At 38.6% G+C, this 23,847-nt stretch overlaps 1 protein-coding gene across 2 annotated transcripts in view; it reads left to right on the top strand.

Moving 5' to 3' along the window:
• col13a1 (collagen, type XIII, alpha 1) overlaps nucleotides 1-23,649 on the top strand; it is a 200,598-nt gene extending 176,949 nt beyond the window's left edge. Inside the window, exons 39-40 of one of the 2 annotated variants that reach the window (XM_049601203.1) lie at nucleotides 8,991-9,029; nucleotides 17,675-23,649. In XM_049601203.1, the coding sequence (XP_049457160.1) occupies nucleotides 8,991-9,029; nucleotides 17,675-17,707 (72 nt within the window). In that variant the 3' untranslated portion in view covers nucleotides 17,708-23,649. The remainder of the gene's footprint in view (nucleotides 1-8,990; nucleotides 9,030-17,674) is intronic. The other variant, XM_049601202.1, reaches the window with a different exon arrangement.
• The last annotated feature ends 198 nt before the right edge of the window (nucleotides 23,650-23,847 follow it).

Here is a 23,847-nt window from a genome sequence, read left to right as displayed (position 1 = left end):
CAGTCTGAGGTGTTCATCTGCCCTGCTGTTTAACTCTAAGTTTCTCCTCGTAAGGAAGACTATCAAATGGTTTTGCCAAAATCTGGTCGACAATATTCAAATTGTCTGCCATTATGTGCAGCTTGCTAGCTCGCTCGCTAGCTGGGGCTGCTGCGCGAGGCTAGTGTGACCACCTGTGAGTGCTTTGGGATGGTGGAGGGGCTCACAGCAGCACCTGCTGCTCGTTGGGGACAGTAACTGCAGAGCGACAGAAGTCAGAGTCTCCAAACACGAGTACAGTCTCCAATAACACCAGAAAAAGACGCTAGATTTGTCGCTAGTAGTTTTTAACAAAGAAAACTGTGCACTGTGACGCTACGGGAATGAATGAGAAGAAAGTCGCGTCAGTGACCTGTGATAAGTAGCTGATTCTGAACAAAAGCTGAACGCGTTCTAGCGCATATTTTGTCAGTGAAATGTAAACACAACAGTACATATTTGACCACTTGTTTTTTGACATTTTAGGGGAAGCTGAGCTTCCCTTGCAGTCTTAGAGCAATCGCCACTGGTGTGATCATCCTTTCAAAACTGACAGGATTTATTATGGTTTACATGACATAGAGACACAAATTCAGAGGAAAAAGTGGCTCTTTTTAGCTCCTCTTTTAAGAACACTTTTTTTTTTCAGCATCACCTGATACTATGTCACGAGAGGGACTCTGTGTCCTTGACCCTGCCTCTGTCCGATGCGCAGTAGTAGGTGGTAGTGAGTATGAGCGGTAGTAAACTTGTGAGTTAGTATTTTTTCAGTTGTTAACAGTGCATTTTACCATTTGTGATTATGCCGAATTATTGTGTTCGTGCAGGTTGCACAAACTCGAGTCTGTCAGGACATCAAGTCCACCGTTTTCCGGACAGAAAAAGGAGTTTTCGTGCCTGGGTGCGTTTTGTGCAGGTGAAGAGGCGCGATTTCACGGCTTCATCTGTGACCAAAAACGCGGTCGTGTGCAGCGCTCATTTTGGACAGGAGGATTATGTTCCTGGCGGAGCCCGCCCGCCCTCGCACATACCCCCGAGGCTAGGTAGACCCAAGCCTCGGGGTATGTGCGGGGCCGCGAGCTTCGGGTCGCAGTGTGAGGCATGTTATATCTGGTCTGGGGGTCAGATTCTTCACCAGAGCCCAGAAGGCATCCACCTCCCTGCAGCACATACTCTCCACAGCCAAGGACATGGGCTGGCAGTTCCCACACAAGCACCTATAATACAAAAAATGATCAGGAAATCTTCGTATCTCTCTCCCTCTCTCCCCTGCGGACGTCAATACACCGTAACGCGGAGTTATAACACACATAGCAAGATACGTCTGATACAAGCTGATATTTGCGCATTAGTTTCTGTTATGGGTAAGTAGCATTAGTTATCTAATACTGGTAGAACTATTGGTAGCTTTGTTATAGCCTAATACATGATGGCAAACTTAATGTTGTGATGTGAACACAGTGTTAAACATCGTTAGCTGTCGTTAGCTAACGCTGGTTGCTCACCAAGACACCTGCCAAGTTCTCCACTGGTTCTCCTCACACCACATCTCTTGGACGCCTAGCAGGCTCATAATTATAAGACTGTGGGCCGTCATATGCATATGAATGTACATTTTCAACCTCTTCAGTCTCAAAACTAGTACTGGGATCCATGTTTATTATTGTTACACTCAATCGAACTCGGCCGGACTCCCTTACGCTACGTCACTTCCGGTTAGTGGGTTTTTAGATGCGGAAGCAAAATTCTCTCACAAAAACAACCCCAAAAGTCACTGTAGTGTGTATATGTTTTTGTTTTTTGTTTTAATCGAGTTTCTACATCATTTTCCTACACATTTATTCAAAAATGAGGAAGATCCGCACACCAAGGAGCTCCCGTTAACAAGGAATTTTATTTGCGTTGCGTGGCGTTTCGAGCAGAAGCTATTTCTCAAACTGCTGTGCATTCACACACATTTGCTCCTTGGTGTGCGGATCTTCCTCATTTTCTTGTAAGTGTTCTATTTTTTGATCCAGCACCCATCCCAGTCGGGCCCTTGGATGTGCGTGTTTTTTGATTCTTTTCTACATATTTATTCACCATGGTCTCCAACCTGCAAGTTGGGCTTTAAAGGTAAATATGTAGGATTGTAGCCAATGGCTAATTTCCATCCTCAGTCACTTGGCAGGTTCATGTTTAACTAATCAAAAACAAAAACAAAACAACGACAAATAAACAAACATATAGCGAACAGTAATATAGACACGATAAACCAAGAATTGGGGGACCAGTTGAAAGTGCAAAAGTGCTAAATTAAAGTGCCATGTGCTAAGTGCTCAAGTGCTAAGGTGCGATGGTTTTTATGGGTTAATATTATTGCACACTGCCCATGTTAAAGTGCTAATTGAATTGCACACATTATGTAACACCTTAATACATGTCTGAGATAAAAGAACAACTGAAGTGATTACTAGATGTCAAATGTTACAGCTACCTCCACATGCAGGAGTGATTCTAACAGCAAATGAGGTATGGGAGGAATTTTATTCAGTGTCATTTGAAATCTACAACTGTGTACAAATTTATACCTAAAGCCAATGCACCTCAGTACTACTGCTGGAAAGAAATCTAAGGGGGAACACAGTCCTCCTACTGTTAACATTCATCTTTTTTATTTCATTTAGACAGAAAACATAAAACATGCAACAATAAACAATACAACTTTAAAGAAACAATAGTCTTGTAGAAAATGTCTTACAAATTTGGTAAGAGAAAGTTATAGACATTTTTCTAATTTAAGATGACTTTACAACAAGATAGGACAGACACACTGGTTAATAGGGCTATGTGCTTTGAACGTGCAATGTCAGCAGTAGTCACATTTGTTTTAATGAACATGTTTTAACAAATAGATAAATACTAGTTTTTAGAAGTGTTTATTGTAATTTTTTTCATCACTCTGTTGTTAAGATGGCATTACTTGGGTGAAGAGCGCAACATGACTTGTTTAGTACTCAAAACTCAAAGTTAAGAATTTTGGAATTCAACTTGGGACTTGTCAGCCTTGGCATGGGACTTGACTTGGGACATGAGTGCAAAAACTTGATGTTTTTGTGACTTGCAAAAAAATGACTTGGTCCCATCTCTGCTATGTAGATATAAATGGCTCATTCTAAAGTAACAAAAACACAATAATTCTTATTTTCAGGTCACTATACACTTATAAAATCATACTTATTATATTATATTCTACTTCTGCCAATATATCCCCCATATCCTACACACTGGACCTTTTAAAGCTTTGAAACTGTTATTCAAGTATAATAGAGCCTTTCTTCATTATACTTCGTTTCCTACACCATCTCTTGCATGGAGCACTTTTTTTCTCCATCCTTAAGGCACAGAATACCACAGGTGGTGAAAAACAGTTTGGAACTACATTCATTTACTTGGTCAAAATCCTGGTATTAGCATGGAAAGCCTTATTGTAGAACTTTTTTCTTTCTTTTGGATTACATATTTTAGCCTCACCACCCAGCCCACAATTTTAGCTTCTCACCTTTAAGTATAGCAAGATAACCTTACTCTCATGATATCGCCAATTCATAGCATAAACTAAGTTTGTGAAATGTAGTCTCAGGGAGTGTTAAATTTGGTATTGGAAAGTACCCTGATCATAGTTCATAAACCTACTGTGGTAACAGAGAAAGAATTCCATAATGTAGGCTAGGTCTCTTTTTTTTTCTAAATCTCGTTTTCACAGATAAGGCTAAGTCTTACACATCAACATGTATTACTAAATGTATTCATGGATCCTTGAATAATCGCTTAAATAAATGAAACTGCATTGCTAAATATTGGTAATCTCTATTACACAAAGCCTGTTATTGACACTGGTATCTCTTAAAATGTCAATGTTAAAATGTCAGGAAGGCTCAATTTGTCGATCCTTTTCACCTTCCACATGTTAAAAGTGATTTTCCCATTGGTCTCATATTCTTTTTACAATCTACCTTTCCCAGGAACTGCAAAGCTTCAGCCAGCTCTGGCACAACAGTGCTCTCTTTCTGCTATGAAATAAAGCAGCACTGTTGTGTCTTGAGGAAATCTCTTGTCAAATTTACTGCCAATCCAACTAAGTTCTACAATAGTGTAATTAGGTTCATTTTGTCTACTCAAAATAGATTAAGTGTAGAAAGTTTCTTTTTTTCCAGACAATGAGTTTTTAAGGAGATGTAGTTTAACCTTGACATGTTTCGACTGCCAGTCGAAACATGTCAAGGTTAAAGAGGTGAAATGTCTTCTAAGACAAAACTAAGTCCAGTTGCATTCCATTCAATTGCCTTGAGATAACTATGACCTGGATAAATGAGAATATCCACAGGCATCCCCAAAATAAATTTGTGAATCCTTTTTTGTGCATTTATTAATTTCTGTGTGCATATATTCATTTTCAGACTGTTCCAGCTCCATAGGGTCAACAAATAAGATGACTTTCACCAATGGCAGCAACCGATGTTTTCATATTATGTCACATCAGTTGGTAACACTTCATAAGTCAGTCCGCGTTTTAGAGTGTACCTCTCGCCCACTTTCCCGGGAGTTAGCGTATAACTCCAATCCAATCCATCCTAAATCCCTCGCTTGAGTTAGCATATAACTCCTGGGAATTTACATGTACTTTCCCGGGAGTTAGAGCATAATTCCTCCTGGTCACTTACCACATACTTTCCCAGGAGTTACAGTATCCCTCACGGTCACTTACCACATACTTTCCCAGGAGTTAGAGCATAATTCCTTCCGGTCACTTACCACATACTTCCCCAGGAGTTACAGTATCCCTCGCGGTCACTTACCACATACTTTCCCAGGAGTTAGAGTATCCCTTGCGGTCACTTATGTAATTTCCCAAAACTTAAAGTTTAATTTCCTTATATGAATCTGTATATGTATGAAGTGCAACAAATGCTTTTGCCCTTTGCTCATGGCAGTTGATTCAGTCACTTTTATGTAGCCTACGTGTCATCAGGCAATTTCACCCACACTCCAGGGTTTTAGTATTTATGTTTTGTTTACATTTCATTGAATGAGTTTGAATATGAATATATATATATATATTCTGCAAATTGCCTAATTAACGGGCAGGCTGGAGTACAAAGCAAACTTACCTCTCTCAAGTGCACATCTCTGGAAGTCTTGTAGTGCCATCCGAGGACGAAACACAAACAATACAGTAATGTAATAATATAGAATACATTTATCTTAAAATACCCAATGATGAGTCTGAAAGTACTGGGTAATTTCACCAAAACTTACAGGGAAACTAGGCAGTACTTTCCACCTAAGTATATACTAACAAAAGAGACCGGGCTGGATTATGAAGTGTGCACTGTTTGCCCGTCCTTAGTCTGAAAGTACTGGGTAATTTCACCAAAACTTACAGGGAAACTAGGCAGTACTTTCCACCTAAGTACATACTAACAAAAGAGACCGGGCTGGATTATGAGGTTTGCACTGTTTGCCTGTCCTTAGTCTGTAGCGTGGCACTCAGATGTTAACCCTTTAAAAACAGTTAGTTCGATGCTTCACAAGGTAACAATATTACCAGAAAATAATACAAAGACGAATCAAAGTGTCCCTGACAAAAAATAACAGAGTTCCACTGGTTGTCTTATTCAAGTTCACTTTTGTTCCTTCTGTTATAAACTCTTCAGTTTAGTTTTAATCCTTTATTGTGACAAATGCATTTTTAAGTCACAAGTCAAGTGGAAAAGGTCGTTGTGATACTACTACCACACTGGAGTGTGATGCTCAAGTGATGGAGATGGAAGAATGGATGGGCTCCTGCGGATAATAGGTGATCTTGATCCAATTCCTTGGGTCAAGGCAGAGATCAGGTTCATGGATGGCTCGCCATCTCTCTTGTCAGGTAGAATCTCAAATCCACATGTAATTTTCCATAGGATCTCAAAAACCTCACCTGTGTAGAAACAGAGCTGTTACTATTTTGCATCATCAACTTCAATTGTTTTATGGCCATAATCAATATCACATAAATACATCACAGTAACACAAAGTGAGCTGATGAATAACTTTTAACTGTACAGTTTTTCTCAGCATGGAATACTTTATCCTGTCTTTACATTTCACATCATGAATTATTAGCCTATTAAGCCATAACTTGTGATTATTAAGCACATTAATCAATTACAAACAATACGTATTTCCTTTTTAACTACAAAGTTAATGTTTTTAACCATTTGTTTAACATTTTTCAACTTAACTATGAATAACAAAATCATGTATGCTATCAACACACATATTTCGAAACTGTGGGCTACACCAGTACACACACTGTGTTACGCTTGACTAGTCATCTTTAATAACATCCATAACCAACTGTAATAGTGCAAATGTATACAGTACACTACTAACACAAATACAAACGGCAACGACCTTGAGGCAAAACAACTGTAGCACTTTACTGTTACGAGTAGGTCGCAACGCCAAGTTAGTGTGGTATAACAGTTGGAAGGAAGCACACACTTTACACAGCGGTGGGCGCCGATATCATCTGCAGCACGAACTGACATCGCTAGCTCAGTACTTTCAGACTAAGGACAGGCAAACAGTGCACACTTCATAATCCAGCCCGGTCTCTTTTGTTAGTATATACTTAGGTGGAAAGTACTGCCTAGTTTCCCTGTAAGTTTTTGTGAAATTACCCAGTACTTTCAGACTAAGGACGGGCAAACAGTGCACACTTCATAATCCAGCCCGGTCTCTTTTGTTAGTATATACTTAGGTGGAAAGTACTGCCTAGTTTCCCTGTAAATTCTGGGGAAAGCACGCTGTAGATGTGAGAACAGCACCTACCATGTGATTTCTGTGTAATTAAATAATAAAAACATTTTATAACTTTTCATGACTCATCATTGGGTATTTTAAGATATATATAGGCTATATTATTACATTACTGTATTGTTTGTGTTTCGTCCTCGGATGGCACTACAAGACTTCCAGAGATGTGCACTTGAGAGAGGTAAGTTTGCTTTGTACTCCAGCCTGCCCGTTAATTAGGCAATTTGCAGAATATAGACCTATTTCTTGACATATTCATATTCAAACTCATTCAATGAAATGTAAACAAAACATAAATATTAAAAGAGTGTGGGTGAAATTGCCTGATGACACATAGGCTACATAAAAGTGACTGAATCAACTGCCATGAGCAAAGGGCAAAAGCATTTGTTTTTACTGCACGTCATACATATACAGATTCATATAAGGAAATTAAACCATAAGTTTTGGGAAATTACATAAGTGACGAGTTATACTCTAACTCCCGGTAAAGTATGTGCTAAGTGACCGTGAGGGATACTCTAACTCCCTGGAAAGTATGTGTTAAGTGACTGCAAGGGATACTCTAACTCCTGGGAAAGTATGTGGTAAGTGACCGCGAGGGATACTGTAACTCCTGGGAAAGTATGTGGTAAGTGACCGGGAGGAATTATGCTCTAACTCCCGGGAAAGTACATGTGAGTTCCCGGGAGTTATACGCTAACTCTGGGGAAAGTGGGCGAGAGGTACACTCTAAAACACGGGCTGACTTATGAAGTGTTACCCATCAGTTATGTGCAGGGCAAAGAGCAGGGCTCCAGGCCAAACTTCAATCAGTGAGCAGTTACAACAAGAATACAATGAGTGTTTGGTAAATGAGCTCTGTGATCGTACTGTTGTGTGACGAGATGGGTAGTAGCAGCCGGAGTCCCGTCATCTTGAGGGCAATAAAAAGCGTGTTTGGGACAACCCGTGATGTTCCCTGGGATGCCTGCGGGATAAAGGGACACAGTGAACTCGCTATCCTCAGGTCAGAGGATGCACCCTTTTGTTTCCCTGATAATGCTACACTGTGAACAAGGAATTCATGGTAAAATCAGCAGGACGAGCGTTAGTTAAACGTTAGCTGTTTGCAGCTAATGGGGGGTGCATTAAGTTACATTATGATACGTTCAAACTCTCTTTAGTAAAAATGGCTACTTTGAATGCATTATGATGCGTTCTAGCTCTATTCAGTAAAAACGACTACTGTGTTCTTATGATGTGTTCAATGTAGTCATGTAAAACGTGGTTTGGGCGAAAAAATTGAATAAATACAGTTAAAAGCTGTTGAGCTATTTTTACTTGCCAGCAATATCATTTGTTTTACAGTGTAGCCCCGTATATGCTGGGTAACCAAGCTAACATTACACTGTAATAAAACAACATTGCTAACTAGTTGGTGGAGTTTGTCCACCTCGAATGGCACTTAATGGCTGGTCGATTGGGCAGCGGCAATGACAGGTATTTCTCCAACAAAGCAAGAGGACACAGTTGGTTCCCTCACTGCTCAAACATAAATCCCTGTAGGCTCTCTTTGTTTCTTTCCCAGCATTTTTATGGTTGTTGTGCATTCAGTGAATGTCAGCATTGCATACTGTACTTATGACCGTTCTCATGCTTGCGGATGATGAATGATTTGGGCTTCATTTGGCGGTTGCCTTCTTTAACTGTATGTCCCATATAACAATAGGTGACTAATTGGTGCAGTACTATTAAAGGTGTAATTGTACTGGAATTGTAATTATGTGTGCTCATAGAGTATTTTACAATGGCTTTGAATCTGGTTCAGCCAATCATAATCACAGATTGGAACTATACATTTTACAAGGGAGTGTTTACTTCCAGAGCCCTGGATGGCCTAATTGTACTGAAATTGTAATTATGTGTGTTCATAGAGTATTTTACAATGGCTTTGAATCTGTCTCAGCCAGTCATAATCACAGATTGGAACTACACATTTTACAAGGGCAATTAAAAAAGAGAATACTAATTTCAACAGTTTAATTTATATAATTATAAGCTGCTTTTGTATGTGTTATTGCTTCACTCACAATAATGTTATTATCATACTTTATTTTTTACTTTGCATCTTGCTTTTTTTTATCCAGGGAGACGATGGCTTACCTGTACCAGGATGTTGGAATAAAGTAAGTTGAGAGTTTGACAATGTGATTTGTGTTGCAGCAGCTGACATACTATATGCTAACTTCACTGTGAACATTGTTTGAACTAACCTTTGATATATTTGCGTTTTGTTTTCCACTTGCAGTGACGATAACTTTGGAATGACTTGTGTGATTGTACATAGGATATTTATTTTTTTACTTTTCCCTATTCTGTTATATGTGGGAAAAAATGAAATCCTAAAAATATATGGCAACATTTTTGTACAGATTGTTTATTTTAATACATATGATAGTGTTTATGTATTGGATTTTATATCTATGCACTATTTTAATATGATTGGATAAGTAAAAATAATAATGTTGCAACATCTGCATGATATTTGTGCATAATATTAAGTGGATAATGCTCATTAACTTATTGTATGATATTGTTCAGTTTTATTGTAATAGACCATGCTGCACTGAGGTGTGGGGCTGGAAAAATCATGTGTTAGCATTTGGAAAGTCTTAGCTGAACTCTCCTCTTTGTGATGAGGTGTTTAAAATCAACCATTTACAGGCACTGCATAAACACTAGTGACAGAAAGCTGTTTAAAGTCTGTACTTTGAATTTTTGGTCATATGCTCATATTGTACTGATGGACAGGCAGACTTATAGGATCAGATTTAAGGCTGTCACCAAAGTATACATTCTTTTTGTCTCATTAATGATAGGATGGCAATGTTGGTCCATCAGTCCATCCAGGCACTTTGGTTCAGAGCACCATATCTCAATAAATATTGGCCAGATGACATGAAATTGGTACAGATCCTGTGGAAACTGATAATAGCTGTGCTTAACATTATAACTGCATTCAAAAAAGAAATAATAAAAACTGATGATGTAAACCTGCTTATGATGTAAAAAAAAAAATGCTGACTACGTTAAACTGATTTTTCTATCATACATTACGTGTATAATTTATTGAGATTCATAATTAACTACTATTTATTACATTTTGGATTGTTATTATGTGGCACCCATCAGTGACAGTGGGCAATGAAAGGGTATCAGAGGGGTCACAATTATAGCGTAACCCAATACATCAAGCAGTCAGAGTATACTACCCTAAATGGTACAAATGAAGTGTACAAAGAAAAGCTCTGAACATTTTCTTCCACTTAGGTTACGATAAAGGGTAAAAAACCTTTATGTTTCCTCTTTTCTCATTTTACTGCCTTTAAATGTTTTCAGGGCTTTATAAGTCCCAAACAACGATATCTGTATTGGCCTCAAAACCCAGTATCAGTCAGGCTATAGTTTCATAGGTTCAGTTGTTGACAGCAGGGCCTCCAACTTTGGCACTGTAAGGGTGGATTTGTACTTGTGCGTCAGCTCTATGTGGAGCCTATGCTGTAGCCTACGCACATGGCCTATGCCATTGCAAAAATTTAAACTTGTGCAGTTGTGTGTCTGTGTCACTCTGAAGTTACACCTCCAAAACACAAGTTGGCAGTGGGGTTTCTGTGAAGTGCTGAAAGGTTTAGTTGATTCAAAACACACCCAAAATACACATTAAATGTACATTAAACATGGCTTAATAGCGACAGTTTCAAACACAAGTACACAAATCAGTTTCACTATAACACAGGATTCAAAGTCAAAGCACTTGTCTTTTGCTGGACACATTTTCCCCACAAATACAACATGCTAATGGTATTAGCACAAGCCTTTGGCATTTTACATTGTATAAATTAGCCTAACCACTAGCAGAGATTTCCTTTACTCATATGAGGCCAGGGACAACAGCAATATTTTACAAAGGTAATGTTACAAAATTTGGCTCCATTACAACTCACAAGGTTGACCAGCTGTCTTTTACTAATCATGTTTTCCAAACAAATACAACATGCTAATATTATTAGCACAAACCTATGGCATTTTATATTGTACAAATTAGCTACTAGCAGAGATTTTCTTCACTCACATGAAGCCAGAAGACCTCACACAAGAATTAAAATGCTATTTTGTGGGGGCTTTATTGTCTTCACAATTTAATGTTTTTTTTATCTGTGAAATAAAAGTTAATAATAATATTACATTATCATTTTCCACAAATCCCCAAAACTAATTCTTAATGATTGTAGAGTCTTCTGGATTTCTGGTCTAAAACAATCATCAAGACGAAGTTTCCCCTGGAGTTAACTCCAAAAATGATGCCCAGAGTTCCAGTAAATTTGCATCACGTCCCATATGATTCTTAATGATTTAGGATGGTTCATTCATTCCCACAATTAGTTCCACCTTGAATTATACACACCTACACCACCTACATTATACACAAAAAATACTGAAAAAAACGACAAAATTATGAGCAGTTTGCCATGGCATTTGCTGTATATGTCATGCTCCTTTAAATATGAAGCCGTTCCATTTTGAATACTCCATGAACAGTCCAAAAGTGCCACCCTCAACTGTAAATGCTTCATGAAGATTTATATAGACTGACTGTTCCATTTAACTACAGTTGGTTGTAATAACCTTTGGCATCACAAGGGGCTGCTAGCCTTGTTATGCTATCAAAGTAATGCAAGCATTATATCTGTTGTGTTAATCAGTCATCAAGGAACAGCCTTAAATCTAGTCTTTGAGATATGATTTTGAATCAAGTCCTTCCAGACAGTCACAGTTTGCTGTTAACACTTGAGTCCTGGAGGAGAGTTTCAACCAAGATCTCTTAATCATTTGAAGCTTTAAAGTTCAGGCATGACAGATTCTAAAAAGTAAATGTTAAGATGGACAGCAGAAAGCCAGATTTTACGGGCAGCAACTTTGTGCTTTATGATTGTGAGGCTCTGTGTATTAACTGCAGTGTTTGTAGATTGTTTGTGTGTGTGTCTTCTAATCTGATGCACAGTGTACAACCCTTATTGCTGGATGGAAAATATTGCTGCTCACCATTAAGGCATGCTGTTGCATTCGTCACATTATGTCATCCACTTATGAAGAAAGCTGTAACCGGCTTGGACAATGGAGATAATTTTTTTCTTTTCTTTTTGTAATCAAGAACTATGGGATTTTCATTTCATTAATGAGCATTTTATTGAGTAGCTGTGCTCTTTAAGTTAACCTCAGTAACTTTACCAAGTGACTCAGTGTTGAAGAAATGGATGGACTGACTGGAGTGGAGCTTGATCCATGCTGCTGCTCTTTGATAAAGCTTTGTTTGTGTTTTGGTTTGCCTGGATTTGATGTTGCCATGAGAGATTTTTGTTGGATCCTTGTCAGTAATAAACCTATTCACCACATCCTCTTGCTGCACAGTACCTTACATCAACCCTTGCATTAGCCTCTAGCCTCCATAATGATCATAAATACTGATGCCCAGATACGTTCTGAAATGTTCAGTGTTGACTGCATTCAAAGTGACCATCACAATTAAACGTACATTTCTGAGGATTTTGGTTTCGTTCTCAAAAATGTTTCAAACCTACTAATTTATGGAGGCTAGAGAGTGCCACTAGATTAATTATAATTAATAATCCTTTTCTGTAAGATACAGCATTTTAGAAAACTGTTTTTAAACACAAAAGCATTTCACAAATGCATAATTTCAGATTACCCAAAACCCATGGTTCCTAAGATGCCGTGATATCATCCCTGCTCGTCATATTTTGATGCTTGATCATAATGCCTGATGGTGCCGGGGGCAGCCTTTTGCATTGTATTTTGATACAAGGGGTCTGTGGTTAGGATTAGGCAACCAAACTCCCTGGTTATGGTTAGGAAAATATTGTGGTTGACATCAGTCAACTGACAAAATAACTCAACGGTGACTTTTAGTTTAGCATGGGACAGGCAACACATTCTCATCCTAAGTCATCGCATATGGCCACTTTGTCAGTGGACTTTCATGTCTACATGTTAGGCACTAGGTATACTCATGTGTCTGTTGTTGATGTTCCAGGATGCCGCTACCAACAACAGGAGGTCAACAAAAACACGTGGTTAGTTTTAGAAAAAAACAGCATGGTTTAGCTCTACATTACTTTAATATGAGAAGGAAACACCAGACTCCTGGGTAAAAGTCCAGGGTCTGTTGGACCCATCCACTGCCCCTTTCACCCTCCCTATAGAGACTTTTGAGCTACTAATATAGCTTTCAGCTATGTTCTGTCATTACCAGCAGGGTTTCAAACTGACAGCGTCTGGCAGTGTATCATACTGCTGCAACACGTGTTGTCCGGCTGACCAGCAGTGTATCATAACACTGCAAATGGTTCTGCATTGCTGCATATACAAACTGACATCCCCCGGTGGTATAACATACTGCTACAAAAGGTGGCTTTTGGTGTAAGTGTCAGACACAAAAATATCTGACAAAGCAGCAGTACTTTGGAATGAGAACAGGCTGGGACAAGATCTCTAAACTGTACCTGTAGCTAAGATTGAACCAGCTGCTGTATCCTGTAGATATCACATAAATGCCACTAGGGATTACTGTATCTGCACTTAAAGTTAAACCTACTGCAGACCCACTTAAACCAAGGTTTAATGTCTTGCAGTTAAAGACAAATGCTCTTAAAGTTCAAATCTTTCACTTTACCTCTCACATTTGCAGACATTTAACAGACCTTTCTCACAGGAGACATGATGACTTTGACTGGAAGGAAAAGCATATCTAAGACCAAAGGCTCCATACAAGTGTGCCAGTAAGCCATAACAATGTGACAGTGAGCAAGCATGCACATTACGTGAACCCTAAAACTGAAGCGGCTAAATCCAATTCATCCGTTATTCATTCATTATTTTCATCTGCTTTTCCTGCTGTCACATGTCAAAATGTCTGCTGAGAAACTATCTGACTGAGGAGGAGTATTCATTATACAGGGGCACAAGTTCAGTAACTGAAGGAGGTAAAGAATATAGACAGCTTTGCCACATGAATATTTCAGTTCGTTTTTAAGGCTAAAAAGAAATGTATTAATGTACTGTAACACCAAGTAACAAGTCAGGTATGTAAACTGTATATGTTTAGAGGTTATTTATAGTGCAGACTGTAGTGTCAAAATGCTGCGGGATATGGTGTAAACTTCTGCAGACCAATTAAAAGATATATTTTGTGTTACTCAGAGGTGCAGCTAGCCTATAGCTGATATTAACTGCACTGTATTGTTCCAGTGGTATTTCTATATTATTTTACTGAAGTGATCCTGTCTGTACAGAGCTGTGATCACTGGTTTGATGGTGGTCTCCCAAAAATGCTAACCCATTTGGATTTGAAGGTGCATTTGTGTGTGCCTCACAGCATGGACTGAATGATGTGGTTTTGTTTGAGCTCTTTAATTATGTTATAGACAATATTTTGGTTGGACAAAAGTATCACATGGACCTAAACATGTTTTAAATGTAATTGAAAGATCTCTCAATATACACTTTTTTACACTGCTGCCATGATGTCCAGTGCAAACCTACAACAACAATAATAATTATTAGTATTACTATTATAAATAACAATATTATCAATAATAATAATAATAATAATAATAATAATGAATAATTGTTGTAAACGTATTATTCTGTTAAATAATGTATCCATAGACAGCATAAAAAAGAACAATCTACTTCAAGAACTGCAAATTACAAGCACATAGTTGTAAAACTGTATACAAATTTACAAATAAATGATCCAAAAGGGGGTGGTACAGTGGTGTAGTGGTTAGCACTGTTGTCTCACAGCAAGAGGGTTCCTGGTTCAATCCCAGAAGGGAACCCTTCTGTTCAGAGTTTGCATGTTCTCCTTGTGTCAGCATGGGTTTTCTCTGGGCACTACCACAGTCCAAAAACATGCAGGTTGGAGATAGTTTAATTGGTGACTCTGAATTGCCCTATGTGCTAGCTCTGTGATCAGCAGGGACCTGTCCAGGGTGTACCCTGCCTCTCGCCCAATGTCAAGCTGGGAAAGGCTTCACACTGAATTCTGCCGCTTAACCGTTTACTTTTTTAAGTTTCATATAGATGGGGTGGGTTGGGTTAGTTAAAATCTGGTCTGTCTTCTTAGAAATAAGTTCATTGTACAATTGAGTTGCCAAGGCCTGGTCAACTCCAATGATTTTGCTTGCAAATTTGATCATACGTTGCAATTTTTTCTGGTCCTGAATGTACATGTTTCCAAAGGCACAAATAAGGCCAAAGGTTAGGAGACTTTGCAACAGGTCCTTATAGAACAACTCCAGAATACGGTTGTCCAATTTAAATTGGTTCAGCTTTCTAAGAAAGTACATCCTCTTCTGCAATTGTTTGTGCTTGTTAAATGCACATTGGATGGATGGATGATCCAAAAGACAGTAGTGAAACTATTAAAATAAGATTTAAATCAGGTGGTTACACAACAGAGTATTATGTAAACAAATAAGACTAGTTTTCAGGCAAAAGGGCAGGTCTGTAAAAGGATAAGACAGGATTTCTATGCAGAATCAGTGTCTGCCAGCTGAATACAAACTGGAAGGCTGAGGCGCCAGTACAACAATCACCCTTTGACATTAATAACATGGAATGACATGACGATGACATCACATCACACTCACAAATATTATCCAGCACTGCTAGAAAATACACACCAGGCATGAATCACCAACACATTCTCATGCTGACCTTGTCAAATATCAACGTTTGGTCATGATATGAACTTTCAGTGTCGAGATATTACATGCAAACTACCCTGGGTGCGTTGGTTGTTGACGTTCTGGGACGCCATGTCAACTTCAGCCTGTTACGCGCATTGTCTGAATTTGAAATACACTTCAGTTTTCACAGGAAATATACCAACACAGTGCATTTATTTTGAAAGAGACTGCATGCAAACTGTACAACACTACAAACTGACATTTTTTTCCTTCAACAACAGACGCACATGGTTACGTTTAGACAACACACTCACATGGTTGGATTCAAGAAAAAAGAACAGGGTTTGGCTTTATAATCTTATGGTAAGCAAACATCAGCCTCCATAGCCATCAAAGTCGGTGGTTGTTGGACCCATCCACCCCACCCTACCTGGACTTCTGTCTTCTTAATTTTCATCATTGTCCTGCCAAATTTCCTCCTGATGACGCCCGGCAGTGTTTAACAGTAATGGTGACCAGCCGCATATCATGCTGACGTGAAAGGGTGGCTTTTTGGTTGCTGTCTGACACTGGAAGGCACTGATGTTTGACAGCGTCTAAGTGAGAATCACAGAAAAATGCAATTTTACCATGTAGGCATTAAAAGCTCTTCAGTTTGAGTTGAAACGAATGTAATACAGCTAGAAACGATCAGGGCAGCAAGCAGGCTGTTCAATGGGAGCATAATAAATACGATATTATTTATTACATTCCAACCTTGTATGTGGGAACAGAGAAACTGTTGACCTGAGTTTTTTCCCAACAAGCTGACAACCTTAGAGCAAGGCTATATAATGCATTACATATACCAAAACCTAAAAATGGATCTGGAAACCAAACAGCCAGCCAGTGGAGCAAACCATATCTTTAAAATGTCAAACATTTAGTGCCTTCAAACGCAGTTTGTAAGCATTTGACACAAACTCAGCTAACTGAAACACTTTGTCTGTGAACAGAAACTCAAGTCTACATTCATCAGACATGAAAAACGAATCATTCTGCAGACAATTTCACGAAAAGCTTACATCTGAGATTGTGATAAACTGGACAGTCAAACAAAAAGTGTATTTCATTTTCTCTCCGAGGTCACACAGTTTACATTTTCTATTCTCTTCTGGAACTGAATGAAAACATCTAGTCTCTACTGCCAGAGGCAGGATATCACATCTCAACTGGGTACAGACAGACCTTTGAAAGCTGAAATATCAGCAAGTACAGGTGCTAAAGTATTGATACTTTATCCCTGGTGTGCCATCTGGAAATGCATCACATATTCATACATGGTACCAAAAACGCAACCATCTGATGAGTTGTCATGTGTTACTTTTTGGCTAGTAATTCATGCACCATGAGGCATAACAAAACAATATATGCACAGTCTGTTCATTGGATGATGGCACTTTGACTGACATAGTCCTCACCCATTGTGCCAATATGATTTTTTTTTAGAAAAAAAAACGTTGATTTGCAATGTTTTGTGGAGATCGTATGCAAACTCTACAATTCCTGTGAAAACAGAAGTGTATTTTGAAATCAGACAATGCATTTAACAGGCTGAATTTGACATGGCATCCCAGAACGTTAACAACCAAAACACCCAGGTACTTTGCATGCCATATCTTGAAATGAAAAGTCCATGACCAAACATCGACATGTGACAAGGTCGGAGTAAGAATGTGTTGGTTATACAGATGGGGATGCTGAGCAACTTTGCAGCATTTGGTACAATTCCACCTGTAGGTGGCACTAAAAGACTTGAAAGATTGCTGTTGCAGCAGCAGCTTTCAACTGACAGCCAGCTCATACACTCATGTTACTCATAAAATGCAAATGCTGTAGTTTAAAAATGTAAGAAAAGTATCAAAGTAAATCAGGAGCTAATGCTAAAATAAATCTGGAATGCACTGGACATCAAACACTAATGATAAATAATCTCTTATGTATTGCACAATTTAATATTCCTGAACGCATTCACTTGTACTTCTGAAGTGACTAAACTGTGTTTACACGTATGTTTAAAGGGTCAACATCCTTTCCAACTGGCTAAGAAGTAGGGCTACTAAAGACTGTCTTCATGATGCCACAGAAAGGAAACTTGAAGACATTTTGAGGTATCTTTGAGTTTTTACCCAAACCTGGAGTTGGCATTTCAACGTTTTTCCAGGAGGCTGAACACAGGGCCAGTAACGTCGGAGGCTCTGGTTGTAGTGGGAGAGCAAATTAACTTGGGTAAGACTGGAAAGTGGAGACGGTGCACCATCGTTGGTTTAGTTATTGAGGCTCTCTGGACAGGACAACCATCACAGCCACAGGGACACAACTGTATATACTGATGTGTTTCTTTGACTGCATACAGTTTGATCTATTTATCTTGTAGTGAAAGTGAGGCATGGACAGTTTAGCACATGCTATTTGTTGGGTTTGATGTAACATCAATACTTTAACTGTGATACAGAAATCAGAGCAGCTCACAGAGCAGGTAGATGCCATGTGTTTCCAAGAAAAACAAAAAAACAAAGGGATACCCTCTTGATGATTCCTTCTTGATATTTTCTAATTCACTGCCTTTTCAACAATCCTTTTACAAGCAGCTATGACATTTTGTTAGAATCATTGTGCCATAGAGGAAATACTCTAAAACCAGCATCTAACATCATGCCTGGTCACATATATGATAGTCTTTGCTTTTTCTATTGAGGTGTTAACGGACACCATGATCCAATGCTGTACTGTAAGTATTGTAACATATAAGACAAAGGATTGTATAGAAGTACTCAGTCTTTGTAAATAGATTCATTGATGAAACATGATTTTACGTACAGAATAAGCATAAAGATTCTCAGAGGGCAGTGTCCACGTGCTGATTAGGTACAGATGACTGACACTTGTAAGAGAGAAAAAACCCATGATTTATCTATCTGCATGCAACACATATCCAGTCTCTATCACATGCAGAAAAATATATTGCATGCAATATAGTTGTTTTGTTTTTTTACTCAAATAATGTTAAATTTGTCAAGTTTGTTTTTCAAATGATTTTATTGTTTTGTAACTGTGAATATAATTAGTTAAAAACAAAAACGTCACAGTCAGAATATGTTAACAGCTGTTACTGTACACGCAAATGATCTAAAAAAATGCCCTCTGTCCGTGTGTCACACTTTCCTGTTTCATTGAAAATCAAATGTACAGAAGCATTCCTTATGTCATACTGACAGCTGCCTTGTACACAGACCTGGGTCAAAATGGTGTTTCATTTTTATTTATTTTTTTGTTGTTGTTTTTCCATTTTTTGAGTTCAGTAGTTTTAAGTTATGAGAGAAATGTAATGCCTTTTCACTGTTTGAATAGGTGCAAGTGCACTGAGTGGGATGCACCTATTGTTCATTTTTAAATTTTTAAGTAATTATAGCTTTATTATTGTAATTATTAGATCAATTTTATTTTTAAAAACAAACCTTTCAGCAACAAAAGCACAGTGAGCTCAAAGCACTGAAACTTCAGAAACAACAAGCAAAAACACAAACCACAAGCAAGACAGAACATTTTCATTATTTTGTCTGCTAGCTTGTGTTTTGTCGATTCGATTATCTATTGTGTTTTGTTGATTGAGTTGGATTGTCTTTGTATTTTGTCTGTTTACTTGACTGATTTAGAGTGCTCTGAGCTCTCTTGGCCACCATACAAAGTAATTAGAACCATGATTCACAATTAACAACATCTGACCTGATGAAAACGTTAAAGTAGAATTTGTTCATTTATTGTGTTGTTTGAAGTTAGAATCTCAATAGCAATTCTTTTGTCAGGCAATGTGACTTTTACCAGATAGTTTATTTCAAAGATACACTCCCTGACTTTTTACAGAATTCAGCTGCCTTCTCCGTTCCACACTCATCCCGTTATCTTTAAAACTTCAAGAGAATGGAGAGGAAGGTTTGGGTTGTTGTTGGGTGCTGTAACAAAATAAGGGACTGAATCTTTAACATTTTATATCTGAAAGTTTCTTTGTAGTATCTGTTTTAACCTGCACATTTCTATTTTGCACAAATATGAAACTAACACAGTTTTGTTTATATAAACTAAGCAAGTTGTAACTATGTTTTATTTACTTGGTTTGCCATGTCCTATAGCCATATATAGCCAATAGAGTTGTAACAGTGTGCTCTTTATACACTGCAAACTACATTTTTGTGCATGAATTCAGGTTACAGAATACACATTTTATGTGAGTATATAAGAATACACTGTAAGTTTTGATCTATGTTAGGTTGGGAACCAGAAAATGTGTTGTTAGCAGCGCTTAATCCAAACAAAGGCATTATTTGACTCATTTTACATGTGTGTACACATGTTCTTGTACGTTTTGTATCAGAGCTGTACAACATGTAGTTGGTGTGATGTGTTAATGCCAGTCTGGACCCTTTGTATTTGTTACTTCACTTGATGAGTTCTTCAGGTAGGTCATAATGCACTCAGATATAAAAATCCAGCTTTTTTTTTTTTTTTGTTTCAATTGGTGATTTTAGTTTGACAGTACTGACGTATCCATTTCCCTCACATCATTTTCAGTCACAACAGTGGTTGCTAGGAGACTTATTGTTTTTCAGCTTGTATGTGATTGCTTAGATTTGAAAGTTTAGCTCAGCCTACTTCCTCAGTCTTTTTTTGTATGTTGCTCCCTGCAACTGCTGTTCCAGCTAACAGCAGCCTTGGTTTAAGCCTCTTACATAGAGCTGCTGTTAATGTAAGCATGAGATAGTTTGAAAGATGGATTTAGTGGCAGAAAGAACAACACATGAGCCTGTCGATTACTGCGCTATATTCGGAGCTGAATGAAATATTCGGGTCTGATGGATGGTAATGGTAGCTATGATGAACAGCATCTATACAGCTATGCACTGACACTCCCCCAGAGACACACACATAGCAGTGTCTGGCAGTATAGCTGCAAGCCATCTCATAGAACAATACTTTAGTAGTAGATGTGATTTATTAAATCAATGTACTATGTTCAAACAGGTCCTCAAAAAGTAGACTAAAAATAACAAATGTGAAGTGTTAATTACTATTGAAGTGCCATATCAGGAATCAGACAAATGACAAATATTTGCTGTGAAGCACTCTGTTTAATCTCTTCACACAAAACAAAACAAACAATCTTCAGAAGCATTGTCTGGCATGGCTGCTGGCCTGCAGTACAGCTGTGCCGCTGGAATCTAGGGTTACTTAATTGGCTGAAACTGAATTGATTTGGCTTGGGTGTAGTCTGCATTGTGTGTGTGTGTGTGTGTGTGTGTGTGTGTGTGTGTGGGAGCAATTGCCAGTTTGTGAGATTAGCTTAATATAGAAAGTATGCATAACTAAATGTATCAGTCAACGTAGTGAGAGGTGTATACCCCAATTTAAGAGAGTAAAAGTACATGTATTACTTTCTACACTGGAACAGCTTAGCGTGCATTATTGTGCTTATATCACTGTAAGGACATTGTGCAACTCATCTTCAGCGTGTAGTCAGTTCGTTTGCTCAGGTAGTTACAGTTAGTCAGTCTCACTAACTAAACAAATGCATCACTAACAAAACCATTGTTTTCCTATGGTATGTTGTACCTGGCTCGTGCTCCTCTCTTGCATCACGTCAGTTTTTCTGGCGTTTTTTAGACACCCATAAATGTTAGAAATAATCTCAACTTTTCAGCGCAAGGCGTGGTTGCACTGCTCATCAGTGTCACACTTGGCCCAGGCAGCCAATCAAATCAAGCAAGAGCCCGGCTTTACTAACTCACCTCACACCATCTCTTCTTCCTGTTTTGATGTCAGTAATTGTAGTAAGCACATCAGGATGATGACAAATACAGAGTGGTATTTCAATACATTGAACTTTATAATTCAGGGTCATCCCAGTATTAGGTGTTTATTGGTGAACGCATGCACACAGTAACATGAGCAGCCGGGCAAATTTCTCCGCTGATAATGCTGTTTACTATGCTAGTAAATAGGCTAGCTAGCTAGTTAGCTAGTTGTGAGAGAGAAGGGGGAATGTATATGTCATGTTGTGATAGTTTTGTGTAAGAGAGAGAGAGAGAGAGAGCACTGCTTGAATCTATTTTTTTTCCACATTTCATGATCAGGTTGCATATGCAGCCCTACTCCATAGGCGCACCATGCTGCTTTGCCTAATACGTTTTGCCAAGGGGTTTTTGAAGTAGCTGTGCCTGTAGCCACATCTCCATGTGGCCTAATCAGGGCCTGACACTGCAGTTCCACTGCATGGCTCAGCTCTGCTCAAGCCAACTCACTTTTGGTACCAAGTCCTCTCTTCTGTTTTGTTTATTATTGTGTATATGTGAGTTTTTAGTTTTTGGGCTGCCTTTAAAAAATCTGTGTCAATTGAACAACAAAAAAAATTGCTGTTGCTTGGCTATTTAAGGGGCCGTGCACATGCTGTGTTTTTTGCGCCACCTAATTAATTGTTTTCAATGTAGATGCACAGCAGATGCACTCAAACGCCAGAGCAATGGCATCCTGGGCGCACGGTTTCCCAAGTGCCTATTTTTCAGGGCGTAGCGGCTGCGCCCTGCAATAAACAGAGTTCAACTTTTGTAACACAGCAGCATGCGCTGCATGTCATCTAACAAGGAACAACCAATCACAGTTGGCATCTTTCCCTTTTCTGTAACTATCTGTCTGTAGTAAATATGGAGAAGATGTTGATCATTTTAGTGCAGGGCTGCCAGAGCTTTACATCTGTCCCACAGACAGTAGGCCTACACACAAACAGCACCTGGAAGAGGATCAGCTCTGCACTCTGATTTCAGGTAAATAGGCTATGATATGGTGCTTGTTAAGGTTGCTTAGCAACCTCAGATACAACCTGCCGCCTTGCTCTTGAAAGTTGGCACAGAGTAGGCACAAGAGTAGCACCCAGCACCCGACCTTGCATTTTCCAGGCAGTTACAGATGCAGCATCTGTACAGCCGCTAAAAATGGTGGGGTTTTGCAGGATGTGCCCTGTTGCACTTTCTAACCAGTCAGTGGTCTGCGTTCAGCTGCTCAGCTTGTTTGGATCGTTGACCGAGGTGGTACCAACAAATCACCAGGTACCAGGTACTATCTACAACTTTTGCTACTGGAAAAAAAATAATAAAGAGTTGAGGTGGAGTTGAGTAGAACCATGCCGCACTATCCAGTGGAAATGCAGCATTTGTTTCACCAGCTGTAATTCATGTGTCTGACTGGCTTTGTCGTCATGACAGTGGCGGCCAAAGCTCATGGGTATTGTAGCAGTTAGAGCCAATAACACAAAAAGCCTTGCAATCTTTGGCATGGACTATGCGCTAAAGCCTTACAGGGCTCTTCAAGTGAAGTTTTTACCACATTCAGTTTTGCATTTACAGCAGCAGTGTTTTCTTCTGGTCTCACTGTTTTTTTAATTTAAATCTGGAATTAAGTAGAAAATGAATTCTTCATTAAGACAGTTAACCTGCTTTATGTTGATCAAAGTATAAATCTTGATGTATAATTTGTTTAATTTTGAATACCTGTCAGACTCAAATAATATCTCTGAATGAGTAGGAGGGCATTATACAGAATTTGCATGCTAATATATTTTCATCATTCTTTCCTATATCAGTGATTGAACATTATTCATACTGTACTTTTGATGTTTTCTTTTCACACATTCAAAAGAAATCTGCCAATTGAGTGACCTTTGTGCAGGTTTCTGTGCTACCACAACATTGAAGTGAGGTATTCACTGCAATCTACATGCTGAGTTGTTATTAGTTTAGTGCAGTGTCAGAACTGAATGTTTCATGGTAATGGCAATGTTTTTGTTTTCCAGAATAATTTGTTTTTACTTTTTATAATCCAAAGAATGGCAGCTGTCTTAACGGATTGCCAAACAGATATATGCACAAGTCAACTTTGTGAGCAACTTGTCACTGACTCAGAATAAAGAAACTTTTTCAGTGGAATTAGCTTTTTGTGGGTTTGTGATTTTTGATCTTTTGTTATTGGATTTTCATGTGTGTCAATCACAAAGGGGTTCAGCCTTTTAGACAATTCCTCCAATCATCATGCATACACCAAGCGTCCTCTCCCGCCTACCGCTCCATTAGGTCCCAGGGAAACTGAGCCTCCCTGAAAGTGGACTATGGAGATAGATTTGTTTCATAATTATGTGTGTGAACAGATC

This window comes from Epinephelus fuscoguttatus, linkage group LG16 (genome assembly GCF_011397635.1).
Source record: "Epinephelus fuscoguttatus linkage group LG16, E.fuscoguttatus.final_Chr_v1".
NCBI classification, from domain to species: Eukaryota; Metazoa; Chordata; class Actinopteri; order Perciformes; family Serranidae; genus Epinephelus; species Epinephelus fuscoguttatus.
Note: the sequence above shows the minus strand (reverse complement) of the source record. Positions and strands in the feature narration are given on the sequence as shown.